The sequence below is a fragment of the Diabrotica virgifera genome, chromosome 3, assembly GCF_917563875.1.
Source record: "Diabrotica virgifera virgifera chromosome 3, PGI_DIABVI_V3a".
Classification (NCBI taxonomy): Eukaryota; Metazoa; Arthropoda; class Insecta; order Coleoptera; family Chrysomelidae; genus Diabrotica; species Diabrotica virgifera.
In genome coordinates, this window is record NC_065445.1 from 139,069,643 (window position 1) to 139,093,501 (window position 23,859).

Below are 23,859 nucleotides of genomic sequence, written 5' to 3' on the forward strand. Positions count from 1 at the left end.
AGTTCCTACCGTTTTTGTCGAAAAATTGAAAATGGCGGAGATATTAAGCAACAACAGTTCTCCTTTAAAATCAATATGGCGGCTAATGCACCACCGGAATTCAGTCGCGATTTTAAATTTACACTACTATTGATCTCTCCTAATGGATAGCATTATAAAATTTGGGCAGCTCGGAAACAAGATTCAACTCCATAATTATGCTCCCCCCTCCACTTTTGACTATTTTTCCACTTAACTCGGAAAATATCAACCTCATGAAAAAAATTGTTAAACAGAAATTTTAGGAAATCATTTTTGGAACAATTTTTACTAGTTTAAATACTAATTTTAGCCAAAAAATGAAAAAAATCAGAATTGTGTAGAATTTAATTCTCTCTTTTTGTATAGGTCCATTTTTGTCGTAAAGCTAATAATAAACGAGATAATTCAATATGCTCTATGTAACTGTCACTATTTCCGCGATAACTTGAAAAATATCACCGCACGAAAAAATTGTAATAATAGAAATTATATACAATCACATTTTCAACAATTTTGGTTCTCACACTTTTTGTCGAACAGTTGAAAATGGCGGAGATATTGAGCAAAACGGTTCTCGTTTAAACTCAAGATGGCGGCTAACGCAACAGCGGAATTCAGTCGAGGTTTTAAATTTGCACTATTATTGAGCCTCCCGAAAGGTTAGAAAAATAAAATTTGGGGCAGCTCCTAATGCAAGGTTAGGCCTGTTAGTCGTCTAACCCGACTACACTATTTATTGCTATCATTCCCAATAATACTTTCTCTCATTAAATTTCCAACAGCAGCTCCACTAGTACTCCGCTAGTTGCAGGGCCGGACTGGCTCATAAAAAAGGCGCCAACCCAAATCATAAAAAAGGCGCCAGCCCAAATTCTAAAAAAGGCGCCAACCTAATATGTAAACAATGGCGCCAGACCTCCCTCTTAAGCTTTGACATTAAACTTTTTTGAAATCCTAATGCATGTAAAATAAATCAATATTACTAATTTTAATTTAAACCCATAAAAAAATTTACTATTTTTATTGAAAATAGTAAATTATATTAAGATATATAGCTTCAGTTTCCCAGTATCCGTTTTACTCTGCTACACTCTTTGATACTCTCTGAAGACTCCAAAACAATTTTCGAAAAGTGTGAGTTATTTTCACTTAAACGTCTGTTTTGGATTATCGCGACAACGAATATTTTAGTGTGCACTATAAGAACTACGAAAGTATTTTGCTCTAATAATTACTACAATAAACAACAATATAATTTGCAATTTACTTTCGTTCTTCATATTTTGCACAGTAAAATATTCGTTGTCGCGATAATCCAAAACAGACGTAAATTCGTGGAATGGGGTATACAAAAGAATCTATTGGTTCAAAAACATTTAACAAAAATTATGATGATTTGTGTTCAATAGAAGTCACCTTTTGAATTTTTTCAAATTTTTTACTAAATTCCATATAGCATAAGAGTAAACCTCGATAAAAAATCCGCAACCACACACGGCTGAATGGCCTAACGTCAGACGGTCGCAAACGGAGCTCTCGGAGAATTGGTGAAACTACTTTGTAATTCAAGCCTTATCGTTGGCAAGGGCGCACTACCTCGCCAGACAGTATAATTCGCCACTACTCGTGGAAACTATATGAATAAGTATTTAATCATGCAGGAAAAAGGAAAACAACAAAACGAAGGGATAATGGAGCGAGTCACCAGTGATGGTGCAACTGGAACAAGCTATGAATGAGATGATAAGGTATTCATTGTAGTAAAGGGAACAAAAGGTATTGGAATCACCAGACACTCTGTTAAGAATGTTAATAGGTATGTTAAGGCATAAGTTTTAGACCGACTGGCGCACAACTGTTATGTTTCACCAAACGTCCCGCTTCGAGAGGGGAATACCTATTAGAATGGATCCACGCCATGGCGCTTACCGTGCTAAATGACGGTAAGCCACCTACGTTCGTAAGAAGTAATAATGAATCCTTTCTGGACCTCTCGCTGGTTTCAACATCACTTCTAAACAGTGTCATAAGCTGGAGTGGTTTGGAAGAACAATCGCTTAGCTTCCATAAGTATGTATGCGAGTTCTGAACTAACAAGCAAAAGGAAGGAAGGGAAAGATGAAGATAGCGATCTAAAAAAATTTTCACATCAGGAAGCTTTTGTTGATGCTCTTGGCTTGATTGGTCCTGTATGCGAGGATGTGAAGGAGTTGATCGAGAGATCAGGTATCAGATAACCAAATAGCTTAGATGCGACACGTAGTGCTTTCGCGTATAAATATCCGTTATTTGATAAACAGAGGAAATTGGTACCCACGAAAGGTGCCCCAATCGAAAAAATGGTCTTCGAGGGCGCCGCTCGTTGCATCTAAGCTATTTTTTATAATAGAAACAGCGGAAATTGATACCCACGAAAGACGCCCGAATCAAAAAAATAGTCTTCGAGGGCGTCGCATCTAAGCTACTTATTATAATATTTAGAAACAGCGGATATTGACCCTACGAAAGACGTCTGCATCGTAAAATGGTATTTGAGGGCGCTGCGCGTCGCATCTAAGCTATTTGATTATCTGATACCTGATTCTGATACAAGTTGTATTTTATTGTACCCACTGGCTTCATTATTTACGAGTTTGGGACACAACAATCCTTCATGTATAATGTAGTTTTGGAGCACTGAAAACCACACCTGTATATTTTAGTCCAATTGTGGGATGCAACACTCTTTGTATCAGGTATCAGATAATCAAATAGCTTAGATGTGACGCGCAGCGCCCTCGAAGATCATTTTTCGATTCGGGCGCCTTCCATAGGTATAAATATCCGTTATTTGATAAACAGTGGAAATTGATACCCACGAAAGGTGCACCAATCGTAAAAATGGTCTTCGAGGGCGCCGCTCGTTGCATCTAAGCTATTTTTATAATAGAAACGGCGGAAATTGATACCCACGAAAGGCGCCCGAATCACAAACATAGTCTTCGAGGGCTCCGCGCGTCGCATCTAAGATATTTATTACAATAGAAACAGCGGATATTGAACCTACGAAAGGCGCCCGAATAGTAAAAATGGTCTTAGAGGGCGCCGCGTATCGTATCTAAGCTATTTGATTATCTGATATCTGGTATTTTATTGTACCCACTGGCTTTATTATGTAGGTTCATGGCGCGCCTTCGGTGCCAAACGGCGAAATCAGAAGCAAGTAAAAACATTTTTTAGGGGAATGATAGCTGCTGCAACATTTTTGTGTAAAGGTTAAAAAAAATTTTTTTCGGCGTTTAATTTTTTTAATGGATATAGATACTAACCAAGGCAAAAGGCGCACCGGCCCGCGGGCCGGTGGGCCGGCGGCCCAGTCCGGGCCTGGCTAGTTGGCGATACCAGTGAAACTCACAGCGGATACAGCTAATAAAATTTTATATCTGATGGGATGTTGTAAGAAGATATTTTTCCTTAGACTTCGACAAATATTTCACAATCAAAAGTAGCCAAATCAATCCCTTCCTTCTCGACTTATAAAATAAAATTAAAAAAAAAATGAATGTGTTTGTTGTACGCACGTTTGAAATTATACTTCTATTACATGATTTTAACGAAATAAATATATTTTAAACAGTGTATTTGTATTTGATTAAAATATTAAACTAATTTTAATACTTACTACTTTCCAAAAAATGGTATTAAAACATTACTAAAAATTAAAAAATTAGTTATTTTAGTAAAACACTTATCTATTTTAAACTAAAAAGTTTAGCAAATAGCATGCTGTTGGTATGCCCGTACTATATACTGTCATTTTTATAAAAAATCACTCTCAACATTTTTCCCAATAGCGCCAAAAGAAGTATAACTTCAAAAATAAGAGTCAGAAAAATATGGAGGGTATCAGATAAAATTGGATGGTGTCAGAAAAAATTGAGGCAATCAGAAAAAATGGAGAGTGTGAAAAAAATTGAAAGGAGATACGATAAAATAGGAGGATGTGACAAAAAAATTTAGTGCAGTGACTGTAGAAGGCAATTGATTGTATTCCCCCTTGCAAAGCGACGGGCAAAAGCACTAGTTTTTTTAATATAATCTACCATTTTGACACTGGCAAATCCCAAGAGTCAGTTACCGTTTCTCATCATTGCTGTATTTGTTTATCATATTTTATTATCAAATAATGGAAAAATTGTTTGGTATTTTTGGTTTTATGGATAGAAAAAATATGATATTATATTTAGTGATTTATGATTTGTATTACGATTATGAATTATATGATTTTTAGATTGCTGGATCATTCAGTGCTTTCATGCTCGTAGCAATAGGTCTACTTTATTGTGTTCAGATATTTGTCTCTTTTAAGAATCATCCCGAATATTTATGGGCACTTTCCCTAATAAGTCCGGCTGGATTTGGTATAGCTATTGATAAAGTAAGTATGATTCATATATGACTCATAATTTGGGACTCAAAGTTATAGTCGGTTCGTTAATCTCAGACACAACTGTCTAGTAATTTTAGAGACCAGTAAGTGACCGTTTTGGAATTCAGCGTCGTAACGGATTTGTGTAAAATTTGGATTAACGTTCTACTTAGTCCGGGATCCCAGGCCCATTTTTACCATTTATTACTAACAAGCTAATTTTTCGACGAGACGCCCACCTTTTTTTCCTTACAACCATGTCTGTTTTTGGTAGATAACAAGGATAGCAGGAATGAAATAAAATATGTTGATGTGACGATTCTTGAAAATGTATCACTAACTGGGTTTTTTTGTCAATTTTCAAGATAATTATTTACATTAGCCGAAAAAATATTTGTCCTCCAAAATGCAAGGTTTTACCTCAAAGAATCTCCCCTTTCCAACATGTGTCACTAACGAGGTCATGAAAAATGATTACTAACCACCTGATTTTTCTTTTGTTGCTTAGTTAATATTTATATAATTTAAAACTCACATTGTCCTACAAATTGTGTGGTACGTTGTCCTTCCTGGTGCTACGTTTAAAAGTTTTTAATACAACTAGATCATTTTTTTATCAGTCTGAGTGTATATGTGTAGACAAGGAGCCGGTATAGGTGAAATTTGCTAATAATTTTAGGCACGATGAGAGGCCATCACTTAAATAATAGAACCTAAAGAAAACCTATGAACCCTGTACCGTCACTTCTTAGTGGGACATGATTCGACAGTAGCGAATCAAACTTTCCACCTATCGACGGGATAACTAAATTAAAAGCTCTCCCAGAATTCAATTTTTTTCTTCAATTTTTAAGTTCTATTCGATTAAGAAATTAGAATCAGTGAAATTGTAACCCTCCATCCCCTTCCCCTTCCCCCACCCTCAAAAATTTTATTTTTCGTTTTTATTTTTTTTAGGTGGGTTGCAATCAATTTTAAATTTTCAAAAAATTTAGAGGCATACTTAAGGCTTTTACAAAACATAATCATTTTTATATATCCTTAGGTTAAGTGTACATAATCTCAAACAATTTTTTTTGTTTTTTTTTTAAAAAGCGTATAACTTTTTTTTGGAAATGGCTGCAGGTATAATTTCTTTTAGTATTGTGTATTTTATCAAACACTATATTTCTATTTTTTTTAGATTGTTCCGTAAGGTTCGCCACCTTCAAAATCCAAAATAACTGTTTTTAGGGTTTTCTTTTGGTGTTTGAACGTGTCTCTCCCATTTTTAAATGTTCGAAGGGACTAAGTTACTTCAATTTACATAAAACTTATAAGAAAACATTAGTTTGATCTAGTTTGAAGTCTATAGACTAGGGAAAATCCCCAAAGACCCCCTAAAAAACAGTTTTATTATATATACATATACTACATTCGCTCTCGCGAGATTTTTTTTGAGACATTCGGAATAGGAAACATACAACACAAAAATTCCTACCTCACACTATTAACTGCTAAAATCAACTCAAATCAACTTCATCTTTCATTAAAAAAAGAAGAATTATTAGAAATAGTGGGAGTGTCTACTAATCTCATAAAATTTTGTGAAGTTTATTTCTTATAATTTTGTCATTTGTTATCAATACATTATAATGGTGCAAATAAATAATTATCGATTGGCGTAAGGTTTATATTATTTTTATGTCAGTTTACTATTAATAATATTGGATATGAGCAGGTGCGTTGGTTTTGTAGTAATTTCCAGTCACTTCTGACAACTGAACTTTTCAAAAAAGAAATTACTAATGTCAGTGTCAAAATGAATCTGGATAGAGCGAATTAAGTATACATACATATTATATATTATTTTTTAATCACATAGAACTTAAAAAAAATGAAAAAAAATTGAATTCTAGGACTAAGAGAGTGCAGCTTTTAATTTATTTATCCCGTCCATAGGTGGAAAGTTTAATGCGCCACTGTCAACGCATGTCCCACTAAAAAGTGACAGCACAGTGCTCATTTGTTCATACGTTTTCTTTTAGGTTCTACTATTTAAGGTATAGGCTCTTATCGTGCCTAAAATGATTAGCAAATTTCACCTATTCGCGGTGTGCAAGTACTCGGAAGGGAAACGAGAAACGACAGTGCGCGAGTCGCGGAGAAATATTGCAACTATCTTAAATAATTCATATTGTCAATTGAAATTGTCAAATTGACGTATATTTCATACCTTCTGTCATTGAAGCAGAAAAATTATATATTGCTCCACAATATCGATATGATATGCAATTATTATATAAAGGTAAATTTAGTTAATTGTATTTTGCTTGCAGTACTCCATTTTAATAACTAATTTTATTTACTACATACAATTATTTACGTTTGCATAACATAACCTGCATCTTATTTTTTCTTCTTATTATTTTTTTGGACTATGGCCTTGACAATCATCCAGTAACCAGGACTAATATAATTAGCCAATATAATTTAAAAGTGCGAATAAAAGTACAGAGCGTAGAAATAGGGGTCGCTTTGCCGAACTTGCACGGTCCCAATACTGGCTCCCAGTTTAATATATTAATAACAATAATTTCTTAATAAGGTGTGTGCAATCACAACCAACAATTTGGCGGTTGTGGTTGCACATACTATAGTAGTAGATACACACTAAAGTAGTAATGTAGTACTACTACTACTTTACTACTGAGAAACATAAATCTACGTTTCTATGCACGTAAAATTTGGCACCATAGTGCGGCAGATTCGTGCAAATATTATAAGAATTGTGCATTTAATGATAGAAGCATATAATTTGGACCACATATACTACACATATAAAGGTTCAAAATTAGATAGGGGGTGATCTCAGATTTTGCCTTTTACAAAAATGGCGGGGATTCAAATTGGCGACTATACATATGTGACTAATATCACGATAACTTTTGAACGAGACTCCAGATTTCAACCAAATTTAGTATATAGGTTCTTTTTTTGATGTATAAGATCGAGGTCTTAAACCACAAGAATTGGTTTACCAAAAGTTGTGTTTTTCCTGGTTTTTATGTAAAAATATCGTGGGTTTTTTTCAATTATTTCACCCTGTATGTATTAATTTTTCAAATAGTTAATACGGCCCTTAAATAGAGCGTAAAAATATTTATTAGGAAATATTTTTAACTTTTCAGTTATATTAATTACCATTTATTAAGTGCAAAACGTATCTTCACATGTACCTATATGCGGCAGATTCGTGCAAATATTATAAGAATTATTGTGCATTTAATGGTAGAAGCATATAATTTAAACCACATATACTACACATATAGAGGTTTAAATTTACATACGAGGCCATCTCAGTTTTTGTTCCTTTTACAAAAATGGCGGGTATTCAAAATGACAACTATACATATGTGACTAAGAGCACGATAACTTTTGAACAAGATGTCAGATTTCAACCAAATTTGGTATATAGGTTCTTTTTTTGATGAATAATATCGAGGTCTTGAACCGGAAGAATCGGTTTACCAAAATTTGTGGTTTTTACTGTTTTTTTTTTATGTAAAAATATGTTGTTTCTTTTTCAATTCTTTCACCCTGTGTATATTAATTTTTCAAAAAGGTGATACCAGCGTTGAAAAGAGCGTAAAAATATTTTTTAACAAAATATTTCGAACTCTTTAGTTATACTAATTACTATTTAATACATGCATAACGTATCTTCACATGTAGGTACCTATGTGCGGCAGATTCGTGCAAATAATAATATAACAATTATTGTGCATTTAATGGTAGAAGCATATAATTTGGACCACGCATACTACACATACAAAGATTCAAATTTAGATATGACGCCATCTCAGATTTAGTCTTATACAAAATGGCGGGCATTCAAAATAAATCTGCCGCCCATAGGTACATGTGAGCATATGTTATGCATCTATTAAATGGTAATTAACACAACTGAAAATTTCAAAATATTTCCTAAAAAATATATTTACACTTTTTCAATGGCGTTATTACCTTTTTGAAAAATTTATATATACAGGGTGAAAGAATTGAAAAAGAAACAACATATTATTACATAAAAAACAGTAAAAATACAAATTCTGGTAAACCGATTCTTCCGGTTCAAGACCTCGATATTATTCATCAAAAAAGGACCTATATACCAAATTTTGTTGAAGTTATCGTGCTATTAGTCACATATGTATAGTCGCCATTTTGAATGCCCGCCATTTTTGTAAAAGCAACAAAAACTGAGATGGCCTCATATCTAAATTTGAACCTTTATATGTGTAGTATATGTGATCCAAATTATATGCTTCTACCATTAAATGCACAATAATTCGTATAATATTTGCACGAATTTGCCGCATATAGGTACATGTGAAGATACGTTTTGCATTTATTAAATGGTAATTAACATAACTAAAAAGTTAAAAATATTTCCTAAAAAATATTTTTACGCTCTTTTAAATGGGGGTATTAGCTTTTTGACAAATTAATACATACAGGGTGAAAGAATTGAAAAAAAAACAGCATATTTTTACATAAAAACCAGGAAAAGCACATCTTCTGGTAAACCGATTTTTCCGGTTCAAGACTTTGATCTTATACATCAAAAAAAGAACCTATATACCAAATTTGGTTAAAATCTGAAGTCTCGCTCAAAAGTTATCGTGCTATTAGTCACAATGTATAGTCGCCATTTTGAACCCCCGCCATTTTTGTAAAAGGCACAACCTGAGATGGCCTCATATCTAAATTTGAACCTTTATATGTGCAGTATATGTGGTCCCAATTATATATTTCTATCATTAAATGCACAATTGTTTCAGATATCGGCTGCACTACCATTGATTGTTAATTATTTAATATATATTGTAGGTCATCATGTTAGATATTAAAGGAGAGGGAGTAACCATGAGCAACTTATGGGATGATTATGATGTCGGGCTGGCTTTTGGGATCAGTCTGATAATCTTATTAGTCGATATAGTATTGTATGGGGTATTGGGTTATTACCTTGAGAACGTTATTCCAAGTAAGTATAAATTATGATATATTTAAGAGGCAACATCAGCGAGCGGAAAACGCGTTCCAAAATTGCAGCTTTATTTTGAATATTTTGTTGAAATATTTGGCACACATACCCTTAATATAGTAAAGAATGGCGGTACTGAGCCCATTTTGACAAATATATATGCTAGCATGCGGAAAATATTACATAATTAAATAAAATATTACAAAAACGAGCCTGTACCGTATGAAGAACAAAAAAATACACTTTCTTCAAATAATTTTTTTATCCCAAGCTTAGATTTAGTATCACATTGGAACTACTAAAATTTATTATGTATAACAAGAAATTGAAAATATTATAACTAATAACTGATTAGGCAACATAGAGAAATAGTCACTGTCATTTTAACAAACCTGTGTCGGTTTATTAAGTGAAATAGCACGATTCTCTTATCTGTTCTGTTGTCTATATCGATATCTGTTCAGTGCAGTAGTGTATTATTTTCTAAGATATTCGAATTCGTTAGTGTTGATCCATACGGAAGTAGTGTTTGTTTATAATTAATTATATATATTTTTGTGTAATAGAATTAAGAGCATACAGTAGCGCGTCATCAATATAACTTCAAGAGATAGTATCATACCTTTATTCGTAAAGTCTGCGAAACTTTGGCAACAGTGGTAATCTATGATATTATCTAAAATAAATATTTTGACAATTGTGTCATCAATTGACTCACAGGCGCCCTAAATGGAAGTAATAGAAAACAATTTTATTATTAGCAAATAAATATTTATAGAAATAAACCAAAATGGGTGAAAATTTTAAGTTAACATAGGTATTTGCACGAAATAATAATAAAACAATAATAAATAGTAATTTCGTTGTGAAGCGAAACAAGAGCCGTCTTATTTTATTTAGTTAATAGAGCGCCAAATGCACTCTAACTAGTTTAAATCCCTTTTTTTTTAAATAGAACTTTAAATGAAATTTTCGCATTTTTAAACTATTGATAATATTTTTAAAATAAAAAATCCTCCTAAAACTTTATATACTCGCATTAGAATTCGAAATATTTTTACGTAAAATATACTTACCTATATATAACTAAAACTCACAATTATTAATAATCTATTTTTTCAAATAGGCCAACAACTTTGTTTATTACACAAAAATATAATAAATTAACTATAAATAAACACTACTTTCCTATGAAACAACAATAACGAATTCTTAAAATGATACTGCACTGAATATATATGGATAAAAATAACAGAACAGATAAGAGAAAATCTGACGCAGATTTGTCAAAATGACAGTAAAAATTTCGGTATGTTGCCTAATTAGGTATTAGTTATCATATGTTCGATTTCTTGTAAGAAATATAGTTATTTTCCTAACTATTGCGGAAAGTGATACTTTCACGCACGAGACTGCCGTTGACCCGAACGACGCGATAGCGGAGTTCGGGCAAGCAGTCGAGTGCGGGGAAGACACTTTCCGCATGAGTTAGGTACAATATTTTTTCTAGGGCCGTACATTTGGAAAAAAGCCACAAAAATAGAGTTATATCAATTTTTATTTAGGAGTGAAAATACACAAATTGATTCTTTGACAAGGTTGTCAAAACCAAACTTTCAATATGAGTTTACCACGACGACGATATTGGTTTTCATGACGACTATTCAAAACCATTGTAATTGTCTACTGATCTGACTTTTAAATATCATGTCAAAATAATTTTATTTCATCGAATTATCGCGCTAATTTCATTAAAACATGAACACAATAAGATAAATTTGAAATAAATTAGTAAATAATATCTAAATATTAGTTTATTGCATGTATTATAATATATTATAATGCCATATTAAAAGATATTTTACTTTCCCGCACGCCGTGCGGGAAAGTTTACTTTCACGCACGCCGTGCGGGAAAGTGCAACTTTCGGAAACGAAATGCGTGCGTTAAAGTGTCTCTTTTAGCATGGCCGTAGAAAAATAGTTATTTTCCTAACAAGTGCGGAAAGTCATTCTTTTCCGCACGCGACTGCAGTTTGCCGAACGACGCGAAGCGGGAGTTCGGCAAGCAGTCGAGTGCGGAAAAGAGACTTTCTGCAAGAGTTAGGAACTATATTTTTTCTAAGAGTCTTTAAAAAATTACCAAATCTTAATAAATTAATTTAATTAATATGAAAATACATACACAAATTAATTCTTTGACAAGGTTGTCAAAACCAAACTTTCAATATAATTAGTTAGCATGGCGACGATCTTGGTTTCCATGCCGATGATTCAAAACGACTGTTATTGTCTACCGATTTGACTTTCGAATATTATGTCAAAATAATTTTATTTCATCGAATTGTCGCGTTAATTTCATTAAAACAGGAACACAATAAGATATATTTGAAATAAATTAGTAAATAATATCTAAATATTAGTTTATTGCATGTATAATAATTACTTTAAAGCCATATTAACATATCTAAATTAACACGCGTGCCGAAAAGTAAAAACCGCGTGCGGAAAAGTATCACGCGTGCGGAAAATTAAAACTTTCTAAACTAAAATGCATGCGCAAAAGTAGACATTTTTGCACGCTCGTAGAAAAAAAAATTAGTAGGTCTAAAATAAGAAAACCAAAATTTACGCTTTTAATAAAATTTTCACTTATTTTGGTTTAATTTTATAAATATTTATTTACTTATAATCAAATTGTTTTTATTTCTATTACTTCAATTTAGCGCGCCTACAAAAGTATATTCTCGCATTATTGAGCTTTCATCTTGGTTGGTGTTAAATATATGTCAAATACTACCGACGGACTATTGCCAAAGTTTCGCAGAACTTTCGAAAAAGGGTGTGCTACTATCCCCCAAAATAATATTGATGTCTCGCTGATGTGGCCTCTTAATATTTTTTTGCCCAGAAATTCACGGTTAAAATATTTCCAATTATTAATGAAACACCTTGTGTACTTAACTAATACTTCTGTTTGTAGTTTTGTTCTTATTATTTTTTTAGTTGTTGTTGTTGGTCCAGATAAGTGGCTGAGTGTTTTGCAAAAGCTTTAGAGTGGGATTGCAGTATATCCCAAACCCTTTTTTCAGTTCGTCATAGTTTGTCGAAGTCGCCCTAAGCATTAAGCTCGAAGTGACAGAAAAAAACGTACGTCCGTGATTATTATACATAGAACTTTGAAAATTATTTATTCGTTGACGCGTATTTCCATATTAAATCGACTTATACTTATAGATGTATAATTGGTTGACAATTACAGTTCTCTAAATAGATAACCAATCCATGATGCCAATAAGGATGATTTTAAACAAAATCTACAATCTATCGTCTATAACAATCTATTGTTACAGTACTTTCACAATGTTATGTTATATAATGTTGTATAATATGTTATATAATATTAGTATTCTGGCAAATATTTATGTAAACATTGATATTTATACAGTGCTCTTCAGATAAAACTATCCACCTTAAATAACTTTTGAACCACTGTTTTTAGAAAAAAAAAAACGCAAACGTCAAATAGTACTTGAAGGGGCGTATGACAGACATTATGCCATACTTAATATTGACGGGAAAGGCATCCTCTCACCTTGCGTATCATCCCTTATTTTTTTTAATTACTTCCACCTCTTTTTATTATATATTTCGGTTCTCCTCTTTGTACTGATTTCAAAAATGTATATTCTTGTTCTCATGATCATTTTTCAGTGCGTCATTAATTATGACGTCATATACTGTATTGGGTGTGTCGAGACTTATTTCATGTAATTATTGACGAATCTGACAGATGCTACAATCGTACTTAGCCTTAGGTGAAAAGCTGGTGGAATTAAACTAATTAGTAATTTAGTAGATTTTATTTTTACACAATATGTTAACATGTAGGTATTTTTTATAAAGGGGAATAAAATTAAAAAGTAAACAATATTGTTAATTAAATTTATAAATATGGAAACATTAAAAAATGACACAAAACTGTCCATAAACTGTGTTTTTATCTTCTTCTCTAGGTGCTGTCTCCGCTTCAAAAGTTAGCAATCATCAGAGAGATCTTTATTTTTGAAACAGCGGCTCTAAATAATTCATTGTTATTACATCCAAACCAGTTCCTAAGGTTCTTCAGCCATGAGTTACGTCTCTTTACTATGGATCTTTTTCTTGCATAATGACCTGGAGTATTAGATATACATCTCTCATCACATGTCCCATATATCTCAGTTTTCTTCGTATTTGTTAGTTCTCGTTCCTTATGCGTAAGTCTCATTTCCTCCACGTTGGCTATTCTATCTACTCATGAGATATTTAGCACTCTTCGGTACAAATCGAATGTCTCTAGTCTCCTCACGCCAATGACTAACTTTTAACGAACTAAATTCTAAACCAAAACACAAAATAATGCACAAAGACGTTGTGAAACACAAGTGAAGTCGAATTCGAAATTTCAAAATGACAGGTACACAAAATACTGACCTGAATAATAACCGTCACTTGACTCTTTGACACTCCTAAAGATGGCCAAAATGGACGAAGTTTTTGTCAAATGTTCGTAATACGTGTATTTGATTGGCTAGAAAAAACGCGCATTCTAAATATCAACGAATCAAAGGTAGGTTAGGAATAGACATCTTATGTATATAACCATTGTAATGCTGCATTATTTTTGTGTTTAATCACGGAGCTACCGCTTTTTCCGTCTCATCTAACTTAATGCATTAGAGAGAAATCGAAAAACTGTGACGCACTGAAAAATGATCATGAGAACAAGAATAACACATGATGCAAGTGATTAGTTTATGAGAAAAATAAATAAAATCCCAAAAAAACTTGATTAAATAAAAATTATTTTTTTAACAATTTTATAACATTTAGAATGAACATTTCACTACAAAAATTTGAACAACAATAATTATTGTTAAAATTTTTGGTAGTAAAATGTGTTAGGCTACCCACGCAACCTTTTCTCTTCTTCTTCTTCTTCCTTTTTTTTGGGTTTCGATTTTTTTTTAATCATTTACCCAGTACATGTTATTGGTTATGCGCGTCTTGCTCAAGGCAATGCACAACCAGGTGTCCTGTCAACTTCAGATCTATTTTTTTTTTTTTTGGTCCTATGTGGTCCTTGTCCTTCTTCTTGTTTTTCTGTAGATAGAGGGGGAAAAGTGTTACAACATTTAAGGTTAACTTAAGACTTTTCTCGTTTGGGGGTAGCTTCCAAACATTTTCACATAGGTTTAGGGCTGGCTACCTTCGGTTAGGATTAAGGATTTTAAGGATACAAATATAATTTTTGACATTTTAGGAGATTCCCTGTATTTTCTGAAGTATTTATTTATTGTTATTGTTATTATTATTATTTTTTGAAAATTCTATAGATCTACTTGAAAAAAATTGATAAATTTATTGATTATCTTAATAACTTTATTCGAGGGTTTATATAAAATGCTCTGTAAAGATATTGGACTGTCTATTCCAGCTTTTATTAGTTCTAGATACAAATCCATATCTCTATGTTTATTTATGGGGCACTCAAAGATGATGTGTACCAATGTTCCCATAGTACCGCATTCGCATATCGGTGTTTCCGTTTTGCCTATTTTGTGGAGATAACAAGGAGTTTTGCAATGTCCACTTCGTAAACGATTAAGGTTAGTAATATTGTTCCTACCCAAATATCCACATTTGTTATACCAAGGTTTTATAGGGAAACTACCCTGCAGTCCATAATAGTCCGGATATTTACCTTTAATTTGGGAATACCAGTTATTGTAAAATTGAGTCAAGATGTTCTTTTTTGTAACACAAAAGATATCTGCGCTGATGTTTTTTACATCATATGGTACTCTTAATTCTCTCCCAATATTGGCCAAGCTATCTGCCACCTCGTTGCCTTTAATCCCCTGATGTCCCGGTACCCATTCTAATCCTATTGAAAATCCCATATTATTTGCATCAACTAGTAGTTTTTTGGTCATTATAGTTACATAATCCATTTGGTCCCATTTGTGACTAGATATTTTGGATAAGGCACTTTTTGAATCTACAAAGATCACTGCTTTCATGATTTCCTTTTCAATACATACCGACATGGCTTTGTATACCGCTATTATTTCAGTTGTGCAGATTTGTGTATAGTTATGGAGTCGTGACGAATATTTATAATTGATGCTTGGGATGTAAATTCCAAATCCCGATTGATTTGTTTGTGGGTCTATTGATCCATCTGTATATACGTGGGTATGATTATTATATATTCCACCATATTTAGCTATGAACTTTTCGTTCGATTCAATTTCATATTTTTCAAATTCTAGACTTTTAATTGTAATGGGGTATAGAAGAGTTTTTCTTTCTACCTCATATATAGGATTGATTTTATATCTAATTATGTTTTTTGTTTTTTTGAGTATATTTGTATATGCTAGTGAGTAATCTGGTATGACCTTGTTCCTCCAGAATCTATTGTTTGCATTTATTGCTTCATTTAGCTTATTTAGACTCTTTACTATGATATTGTTTTTTTCCGGCATTTGTTTGAGTATATATTTATGTGCTAGTATCTCCCTTCTAACTTGTAACGTTGTTACTGAACACTCTGCTTGCAATATTAAGATGGGTGTAGAACGTAGACAACCCGTTACGATTCTCAAGGCAACATTCTGTACTTGTTCCAACCTCATCATCAAACTTTTACTGCAGGGGTTTAAAAGATTGGCTGCGTAATCTAAATGAGATCTAACTATTCCTTTGTATAAACTCAAAAGAATGTTCGGGTCAGCTCCCCATTTTGTACCACAAATTGCTCTCATGACATTTATTCCTTTGTTTGCTTTAGTTATCATGTCGTTAATTTGAATTGTCATATTCAAATTGCACTGTAAATGAAATCCCAGATACTTTGTTTCATTTTTCCATGGAATTTCCATATTTTGATATATCAAATGTGGGAAGTTATAAGCCTGACTTCTTTTTCTAAATATTATTGCTTTTGATTTGTGTGCTGAAATTTTAAAGTTGTGTTTCTCAAACCACTCCTGTAAATTTATTATATGGGTATTTAAGGAATTAATTAGCTTGTATATATCAGATCCTTGCACCAGAATTACAAAATCATCTGCATATTGAAAACACTCCATCTCATGGTTAATTAAATCATGTAGGGATCTAGTATAGAGATTGAATAATATTGGACTGAGTGGAGACCCTTGAGGCAATCCAGTGGATGCTTGCATTGGGCCTAATATATTATTTGATTTGTCTTTAACGTAGATATTTCTGTTGAGCAAAAATTGCAAGATCAAGTTTGCATAAGTTATTGGGATGTCATACTTTAATAAGTATTTATATAGCAAATATATATTGACTGTATCATATGCCCTACTGATATCCAAAAAAATTCCTATTGTATTTAAATTTTTACTAAATCCAGTTCTAATATAATTAATTGTTAAAGCTAAGTTATCGTTGCACCCTTTGTTTCTTCTGAAACCTAACTGCTTAGGGCTTAGTATCGATTTTTTTTCCGTTATTTGTTCTATTCTTAATTTAATTATATTTTGCAAAATTTTGCCTACACATGACTCTAGAGCTATGTTTCTATAATTATCCTCACATAAAGGGTCTCTATTAGGTTTTAAAAAGGGAATGACAAGGGTGTTTTTCCATTCTTGTGGAAAACCTGTGTTTCTTTTAACTATTTGATTAAATATTTTTGACAATGCATCTAGCGCCACCAGGGGAAGTCTGTTTATCATGCTATATGTTACAAGATCTAAGCCAGTAGCCTTATCCTTTTTATTTATGACACTTATTATTTCCTGCCTTGAAATGTCCTCCACATCCTCGTTAGTTAGGGTAACCGTGAACTCAGGATCTGTTATGTCAATTGCCAAATTATTTAATATGTTCTGAGCTATGTTTTTGTTGGGAAGTTTAGCAGGGATTACAGCATTTTGATATGTGGAGAATAGCTTAACTGTTCGCCATATTTCAGATAGAGGTGTGTCCCTTGTCAATCCATTGCAAAAGCTTTTGAAGCTATTTCTTTTTTTTGTTTTAAATATTTTTTTACTGTATGCAAATATTTTTTTGATTTCAATATAATTTTCATTGCTTGCTTCTTCCTTATATTTTTTAATTTTTTCTTTTCTTGTTTTTATTAAATTAGAGCATTCCTTATCCCACCAGGGAGGGCTTTTCTTTTTTCTTATAGATTTTTCTGTTTTCAAGAGAGGTATTTCCTCATCACTCACCATTTCCATAATTTGTGTAAATGAATTATAGTCTTCACACCCATTCTTCATCAAGTCTTCTATTTTTGAAGCATAATTCTCCCAATTGACATTCTTTGTATTTCTTTTATGACTTTTTTGTGTTACTATATTTTCATTTACAATTGCGATTTTGCAAGAAGTTGGAAAATGATCACTGCCTCCAGAATCCTCTAACACATCCCATTGGCATATATTTGCAATTTCCGAGGAAATTAGTGTTAGGTCTACCGCTGAGGCATTCTGTCCAGGTAGGGTAATCCGCGTGGGTCTCCCATCATTGCAGCAAACTAGATCCAAATCCTCTAAGGATTCAGCAATTATTCTTCCATTAACATTAACAGACACTTGACTTCCCCAAAGTGCATTATGTGCATTCATATCCCCCATTAAAATTTTATTTCCCCTGATTTTATTTATGCGTCCAACCCAACTATTTAAATTTATTTTTGCCCTAGGATGGATATAAATGTTAATAACTGTAATGTCCCAATCTATTATTTTTGTTGCTAAAATTTGAATTTTACTAACATTGTTATTATACCTATATACTATTTTGTGATCCAGACTATTATGAACCACAGTAGCTAGGCCACCATAACCATCCCCTCGATCCAACCTATGTATTTCATATCCTCTTAGATAGAAGTGATGATTATTTTTTAGCCAAGTTTCATTTAATAGAATTAATTTGGGTCTATGTTCGCTTATGAAATATTTCAGACTGTTATAGTTACTGCTTAAACTTTTTATGTTCCATTGGATAATAAGTGGATTCTTGATATCCATCTAAATCTAGCAACTTTTGGTTCGATGAGCTTTCATGTATAAATAGCTGGTTCAAGTAATTGATTATATGTTCCTTATGTTTCCAATCTAGTTTTTTTAATATCGCATTCAGTGTTTTTTCTGTGTCCCTCTCTAGTTGCTCTGTACGGGAACATCCAGGAGTCTCATTGTTTACTGCACGAGCTCTCTCTTCGCTTCTCCCATTTGGAGATAATAAATATTGATTGTGTACTTCTTTATTGTATGTCTTATTTGTTTCATTAGCCTTTCTTTTATTTTTGTTTGAGTTATTCTCAATTTTTCTACTAAACAGGTGTTCAGGGTTACTCTTTACATTTTCTATCCATCGCATATTGATGGGAATTGTCTCTAAATTATTTGTTTGAGTTTTATGTAATGTTGGGAATTCCTCCTGGCTCATTCTGAATATATTATTCTCTTGCGATTTTCTAGTAGAAACATAAGGAAATCTCTCGCATGCCTCGTAGTATGAAAGATTGTCCAGAGACATGACAGCCTTAATATTCCGCTGTCTCACATACTCTGGACACTCCTCATAGGTACTTATATGAAAGCTGCTATTACAATGTAAACATTTCATCGAACAATCCCCTTCATGTATTTTTTCCGCGCAGTTTTTACATTTTTCTCCCCCTCTACAAAGATTTTTTGTGTGTCCAAAAAGAAAACACCGATAACATTGAACCACTGGTATCATGTATGGTTTTACCCTAAAAGGGATCCCATATATATTCACTTCCTTCGGGATTACTTTTCCCGAAAAGGTAAATGCGACCGTTTCTGTATCAATATATTTCTCCTTGTCATATTTAGACCTTCGTTTAAATCGTCTTATTTCTAGTACTTTAATGTTGACCGAAGCTAATCCCGAAAATTTGATTAGATCTGCATCAGATATACTAGTATCTACATTATTAACGACTCCCCTACATGTTACGTTATTTGCCGGAATAAACAATTCATATCCATCATTTCTGACCACGTCATTTAAAACAAATTTATTAGCATCCTCCCATTTCTTGAAAGCAACGCTAATTCGATTTTTTCCTTTTTTGCTAAGTTTAAGTACATTCTCGATTTTTTTGTCATTTATGTATTTTGCTAATTTCAAAAAACTATAATTACCGACGTTATCGCCTTTTGACTCCATAAATACCTCAAAGGGACCGGTATCAGTGTACTGATAATAGAAATGTTTTTTTCCTTTTTTTATTTCATTGTTATTATTAGTGATTGAATTAGCATTGCTATCACGTAATGGTGTATTATTTAAACTACTATTATTTTCAGTGTTTTCTATATTATCTAACATCTCCTCATCACCGGGGGGGTTAGCCCCCCCCGTAGAGTCCCCCATAATTAACCCTGTAATGCAAAGCTGTCTCTTTTTTACCTAACTAGATAATGTATAATTTATTTTATTCAAAGAAAGTACAGGAAATTTAGGAATTCAACAGATAGGAAATTTGTTAGTTACCTCTATTATGTAGTTCCTATTTTGTTTTTGCCGCCTGCGTTTTTTTTGAATTATCACTTCCACACTGAACTGTCACACAACCGAACGTTAGGAAAGCTCATACAGAAACAACCTTTTCTCCGAATTATGAATAAAACTGCTGACTAAGTGGACTGTATGATATATTTTTATTACTAAGCCATATGAACACTTTGAAATCAACAAATGGACTGACAAAAAATGAATTTGTCGTTAAGAAGCCGTTTTTGCATGCAGGCAGGACCGTCTCAGGACATTTCATTAAATATTGCAGTGAACAAAATGTTCATTCTAAATGTTTGTGTGTAATAATATTGATAAAAAAACGATTTTTTTCAATTAAGTTTTCTTGCTTTTGTATTTATTTTTCTCATAAACTAATTATGTACTTTAAGCATCATGTGTTATCCATTTTTGAAATCAGTAGAAAGGGGAGAATTCAAATACAAATAAATAAGGTGGAAGTAATTTAAAAAAATTAAAAGATGATACGGGGGGTGAGAGGGTGCCTTTCCCGCCAATCTTAAATGTTGCATAATGTCTCCTTCAAGTATTATATGACGTGTTTTTGCGTTTTTTCTAAAAATCAGTGGTTCAAAAGTTATTTAAGGTTGATAGTTTTGTCTGAAGAGCACTGTATAAACATAAATATAAATATTCTGATAATTGTCAGATTTAAGTAAAATCGGAGGCAGTGATTCGCGACATTCTTAAAATCTTATATGACGTCAAAATTAATGACGCACTGAAAAAAGGGTTTGGGATAACCTGTATATTTCACTTTCATGTAAGTCCGTATCCAGTAGCTCCTTATTACAATCTCTGGTTTATACATATTACGACAGGTGCATCCCCTTTGGAGACCAATTAAATACGAAAATTGTTAATTCAAAATATATTTATTACTTTTAGGTGAATATGGGGTGAAGAGGTCGCCATTATTTTGTTTAATGCCATCTTTTTGGATATCCAGATCTGCAAAGGTAAGTATAAAACATGTGAATGGTATACATAAAGGTATGTATGTATACATATGCGCTCCGCTCGGTGTACGAGTCGCTCGCGCGCAGCATGTTGGTCAGATTAGTACGTGTTTTCAAGTGGCGGACAAATGGCGCGCACACGACGCACCAAGATCTTACTTCTGTCGGTTTTTTAACAAACGCTTTGATGATTCGAAATATGTGTTTGGACGGGTTTGCGAGTGATTTGTTGGTTTTGGCGCACCTGAGTTGAATATTTCTTGTAATGAAGTGGACGGAAGCAAATATTATCAAACTTATTGATGCTTACCGTGGAAAATATTTATTATGGGTACCTTGGAAGTCGTTATCAAAATACAAAACATTAATAATTTAAACAAATTTTGTTTTTGTTGCTTGGTAAAAAAATCTTCTAATTTAATTTTATTTGACTCATTCATATTGCCAATTCAGACATATATGATACATTTTAAAGTACATGTAGTTGTAGGAATAAAGTAAATATAATAAATAGTGTAATATCAAAGGAACGGTAAACCGACACCCTCGCCATGCATCTTTAGTGTTTACATTCACCCATAAACGAGTATTTCTAACAACGATAAATCATTACGTTGATTATTAAATCAATATCCGTCACTTTGTAATAGGTAGGTACTTTTTTACATTAGTATGTATTACTATATATACGACAGACAACCCTATTATAAAAATTAAGATTAAATAATAAAATGTTTCATCTAGACCAGGGCATTTAGGACAAAATAAATCGTAAATACAGCACCTAGATATTTGAAACTATTTGTATTGTGATCAGGATGATGTCAGGAAAAAAGTCTACTATATAAAAATGGGTGGAAATGCATTTTAAAGTGCATAAAATGCATCCAAAAAGGGCATACACATCTCAAAATAAGTGTATTTAGTGAGAGATTTTGTTACTCGGGGGGTTAGGCTATTGATTATGTACTATAGAAAGGAACTACAACGTTAACGGGGTTTTATTATTTCGTATCGTCAATGAATCTCTATATATGAAAAAACCGCGGAGTGCTACCATTTAAAGGGGTGCGTTTTTGAGAAATGGGTGAATTAGTCCCTGGGCACAGGTTACATTATGGTGAGTTTTATGAACTTTTGGTACAAACACGTCTACATAAAAATTGTCCTTGGTTAAATTTCCTATCCAAATATAACTTTTTAAAGTCAAGGATACTTTTTTTTATAAAAATATATTGAAAAGAAAAAGCACAAAGAAACCCAAAAGAAAGAAATTTTGTTTTTTGTCCCATAACTTTTGTCAACGGAGATATAGTTATAGACATTGCTTCATAGAAAAAAAATTTACATATTTTCTCTTTAAAATAATGTTTAGCAGAGGTCATTAGGATTAACAGTTTTCGAAATATGATTTTTCAAAATTTGCCACTCACAGCAATTTTGGGCAATTTTCCTTGTTATTTCGCAAATATTGTTCTGCAACTTTTTTCTACGCAACTTTAGGCATATGCAATGCTACATGTAAGAGGAATAGAAATCAATTACCTTTAAAATGTTCTACTGTATAATGTTGTGCGACTTCTTTTAAAGAGGTTATCTTTTTCAAGATTTTATACTTTTAACATTTTTTTATATTTATTACGATTATTTTTTAAATTTCCCATTATAACTTTTTTTTCTACATTTAGGTATATATTACATTATAATAAAAAAGAAAGCTTATTCTGTTTACTTTAAAATGGTGTATTATAAAAAAATCTAGGATTATTTTTGAAAAAGATATGGTTTTTCAAAATGTAATAAGTACTTGCATCGATTTTTGATTTTAGGATTATATTTTAAATTTCTCATTACAACTTTTTTATGTGATTGTGTGTTATGATTGAATCTTATTTTTTATAAGTAATACTTTGGATCCACTTGACTCGGCCGGGCAAACTTCAAAATATGGATTAATTCCAATATTTACTGTCAAAGCGCCTGCACCACAAGCTTTGCTTGAAAAAATAGCATGTAAATGTACCAAAGGATGTACAAAAAACTGCGGTTGTAGGAAGATAGGAATTAGTTGTTCAATATTCTGCAAAGGGTGCATGTGCATGGGTACTAATTGTGAGAACTCTAAAATAACGGAGGTGTCAGAGGAAGATATTGAAGCTAATGCTAACGAAGAGATGGACTTTGGTTTTGAAAATATTTTAAATGTCAACGTTTAAATAATTTTAACTAAAGTGATGTTTTCTAAGACTAATCTTTATGTAATTTTTGTAAAAGAAATAATTTTAAATAATACAGGTAAAAAAATATCAAAGAATCACTCGGTTTCCATTATTTAAATATAGATAATACACCATTTTAAAGAACAAAAAATAAGCCCTCTTTATTGAGCAATATATAGTATATTCACGTACAAAAGAAAAGTTATAATGAGAAATTTAAAAAATAATCCTAAAATCAAAAATCGTTGCAAGTACTTATTACATTTTGAAAAACAATATCTTATTCAAAAATAATCCTAGAGTTTTTTGTAATACACCATTTTAAAGGAAACAAAATAAGCTTTTTTTATTATATAATATATAATATATACCCAAATGTAGAAGAAAAAAAGTTAAAATGAGAAATTTCAAAAATAATCGTAAAAAATGTAAAAAATAATATTTTTTATATTAGGTATTATATAATATATAATATAATATTTTATTAAATGTACTATATATAATATATTATATAATAATATTATTTTATTTTTATATTATATTGTAAAAAATCGTTAAAAGTATAAAACCTTGAAAAACCATAACCCCTTTCGAAAAGAAAAAGTCGTAAAACGTTATACAG

At 32.1% G+C, this 23,859-nt stretch overlaps 1 protein-coding gene and 1 long non-coding RNA gene across 2 annotated transcripts in view; one reads left to right on the forward strand and one right to left on the reverse strand.

The window, feature by feature from the left end:
• Nucleotides 1–23,859, forward strand: part of LOC114338609 (phospholipid-transporting ATPase ABCA3-like) — a 351,819-nt gene that overhangs the window by 117,415 nt on the left and 210,545 nt on the right. Inside the window, exons 8-10 of the mRNA XM_050645554.1 lie at nucleotides 4,292–4,438; nucleotides 9,302–9,458; nucleotides 20,948–21,018. Coding sequence (XP_050501511.1) covers nucleotides 4,292–4,438; nucleotides 9,302–9,458; nucleotides 20,948–21,018 — 375 coding nt within the window. The remainder of the gene's footprint in view (nucleotides 1–4,291; nucleotides 4,439–9,301; nucleotides 9,459–20,947; nucleotides 21,019–23,859) is intronic.
• Nucleotides 14,507–20,122, reverse strand: LOC114338612 (uncharacterized). The gene is made up of 2 exons (XR_003653786.2): nucleotides 20,018–20,122; nucleotides 14,507–14,602 (listed from the first exon to the last, which is right to left on the reverse strand). It is a non-coding gene; the product is annotated as an uncharacterized LOC114338612 (long non-coding RNA).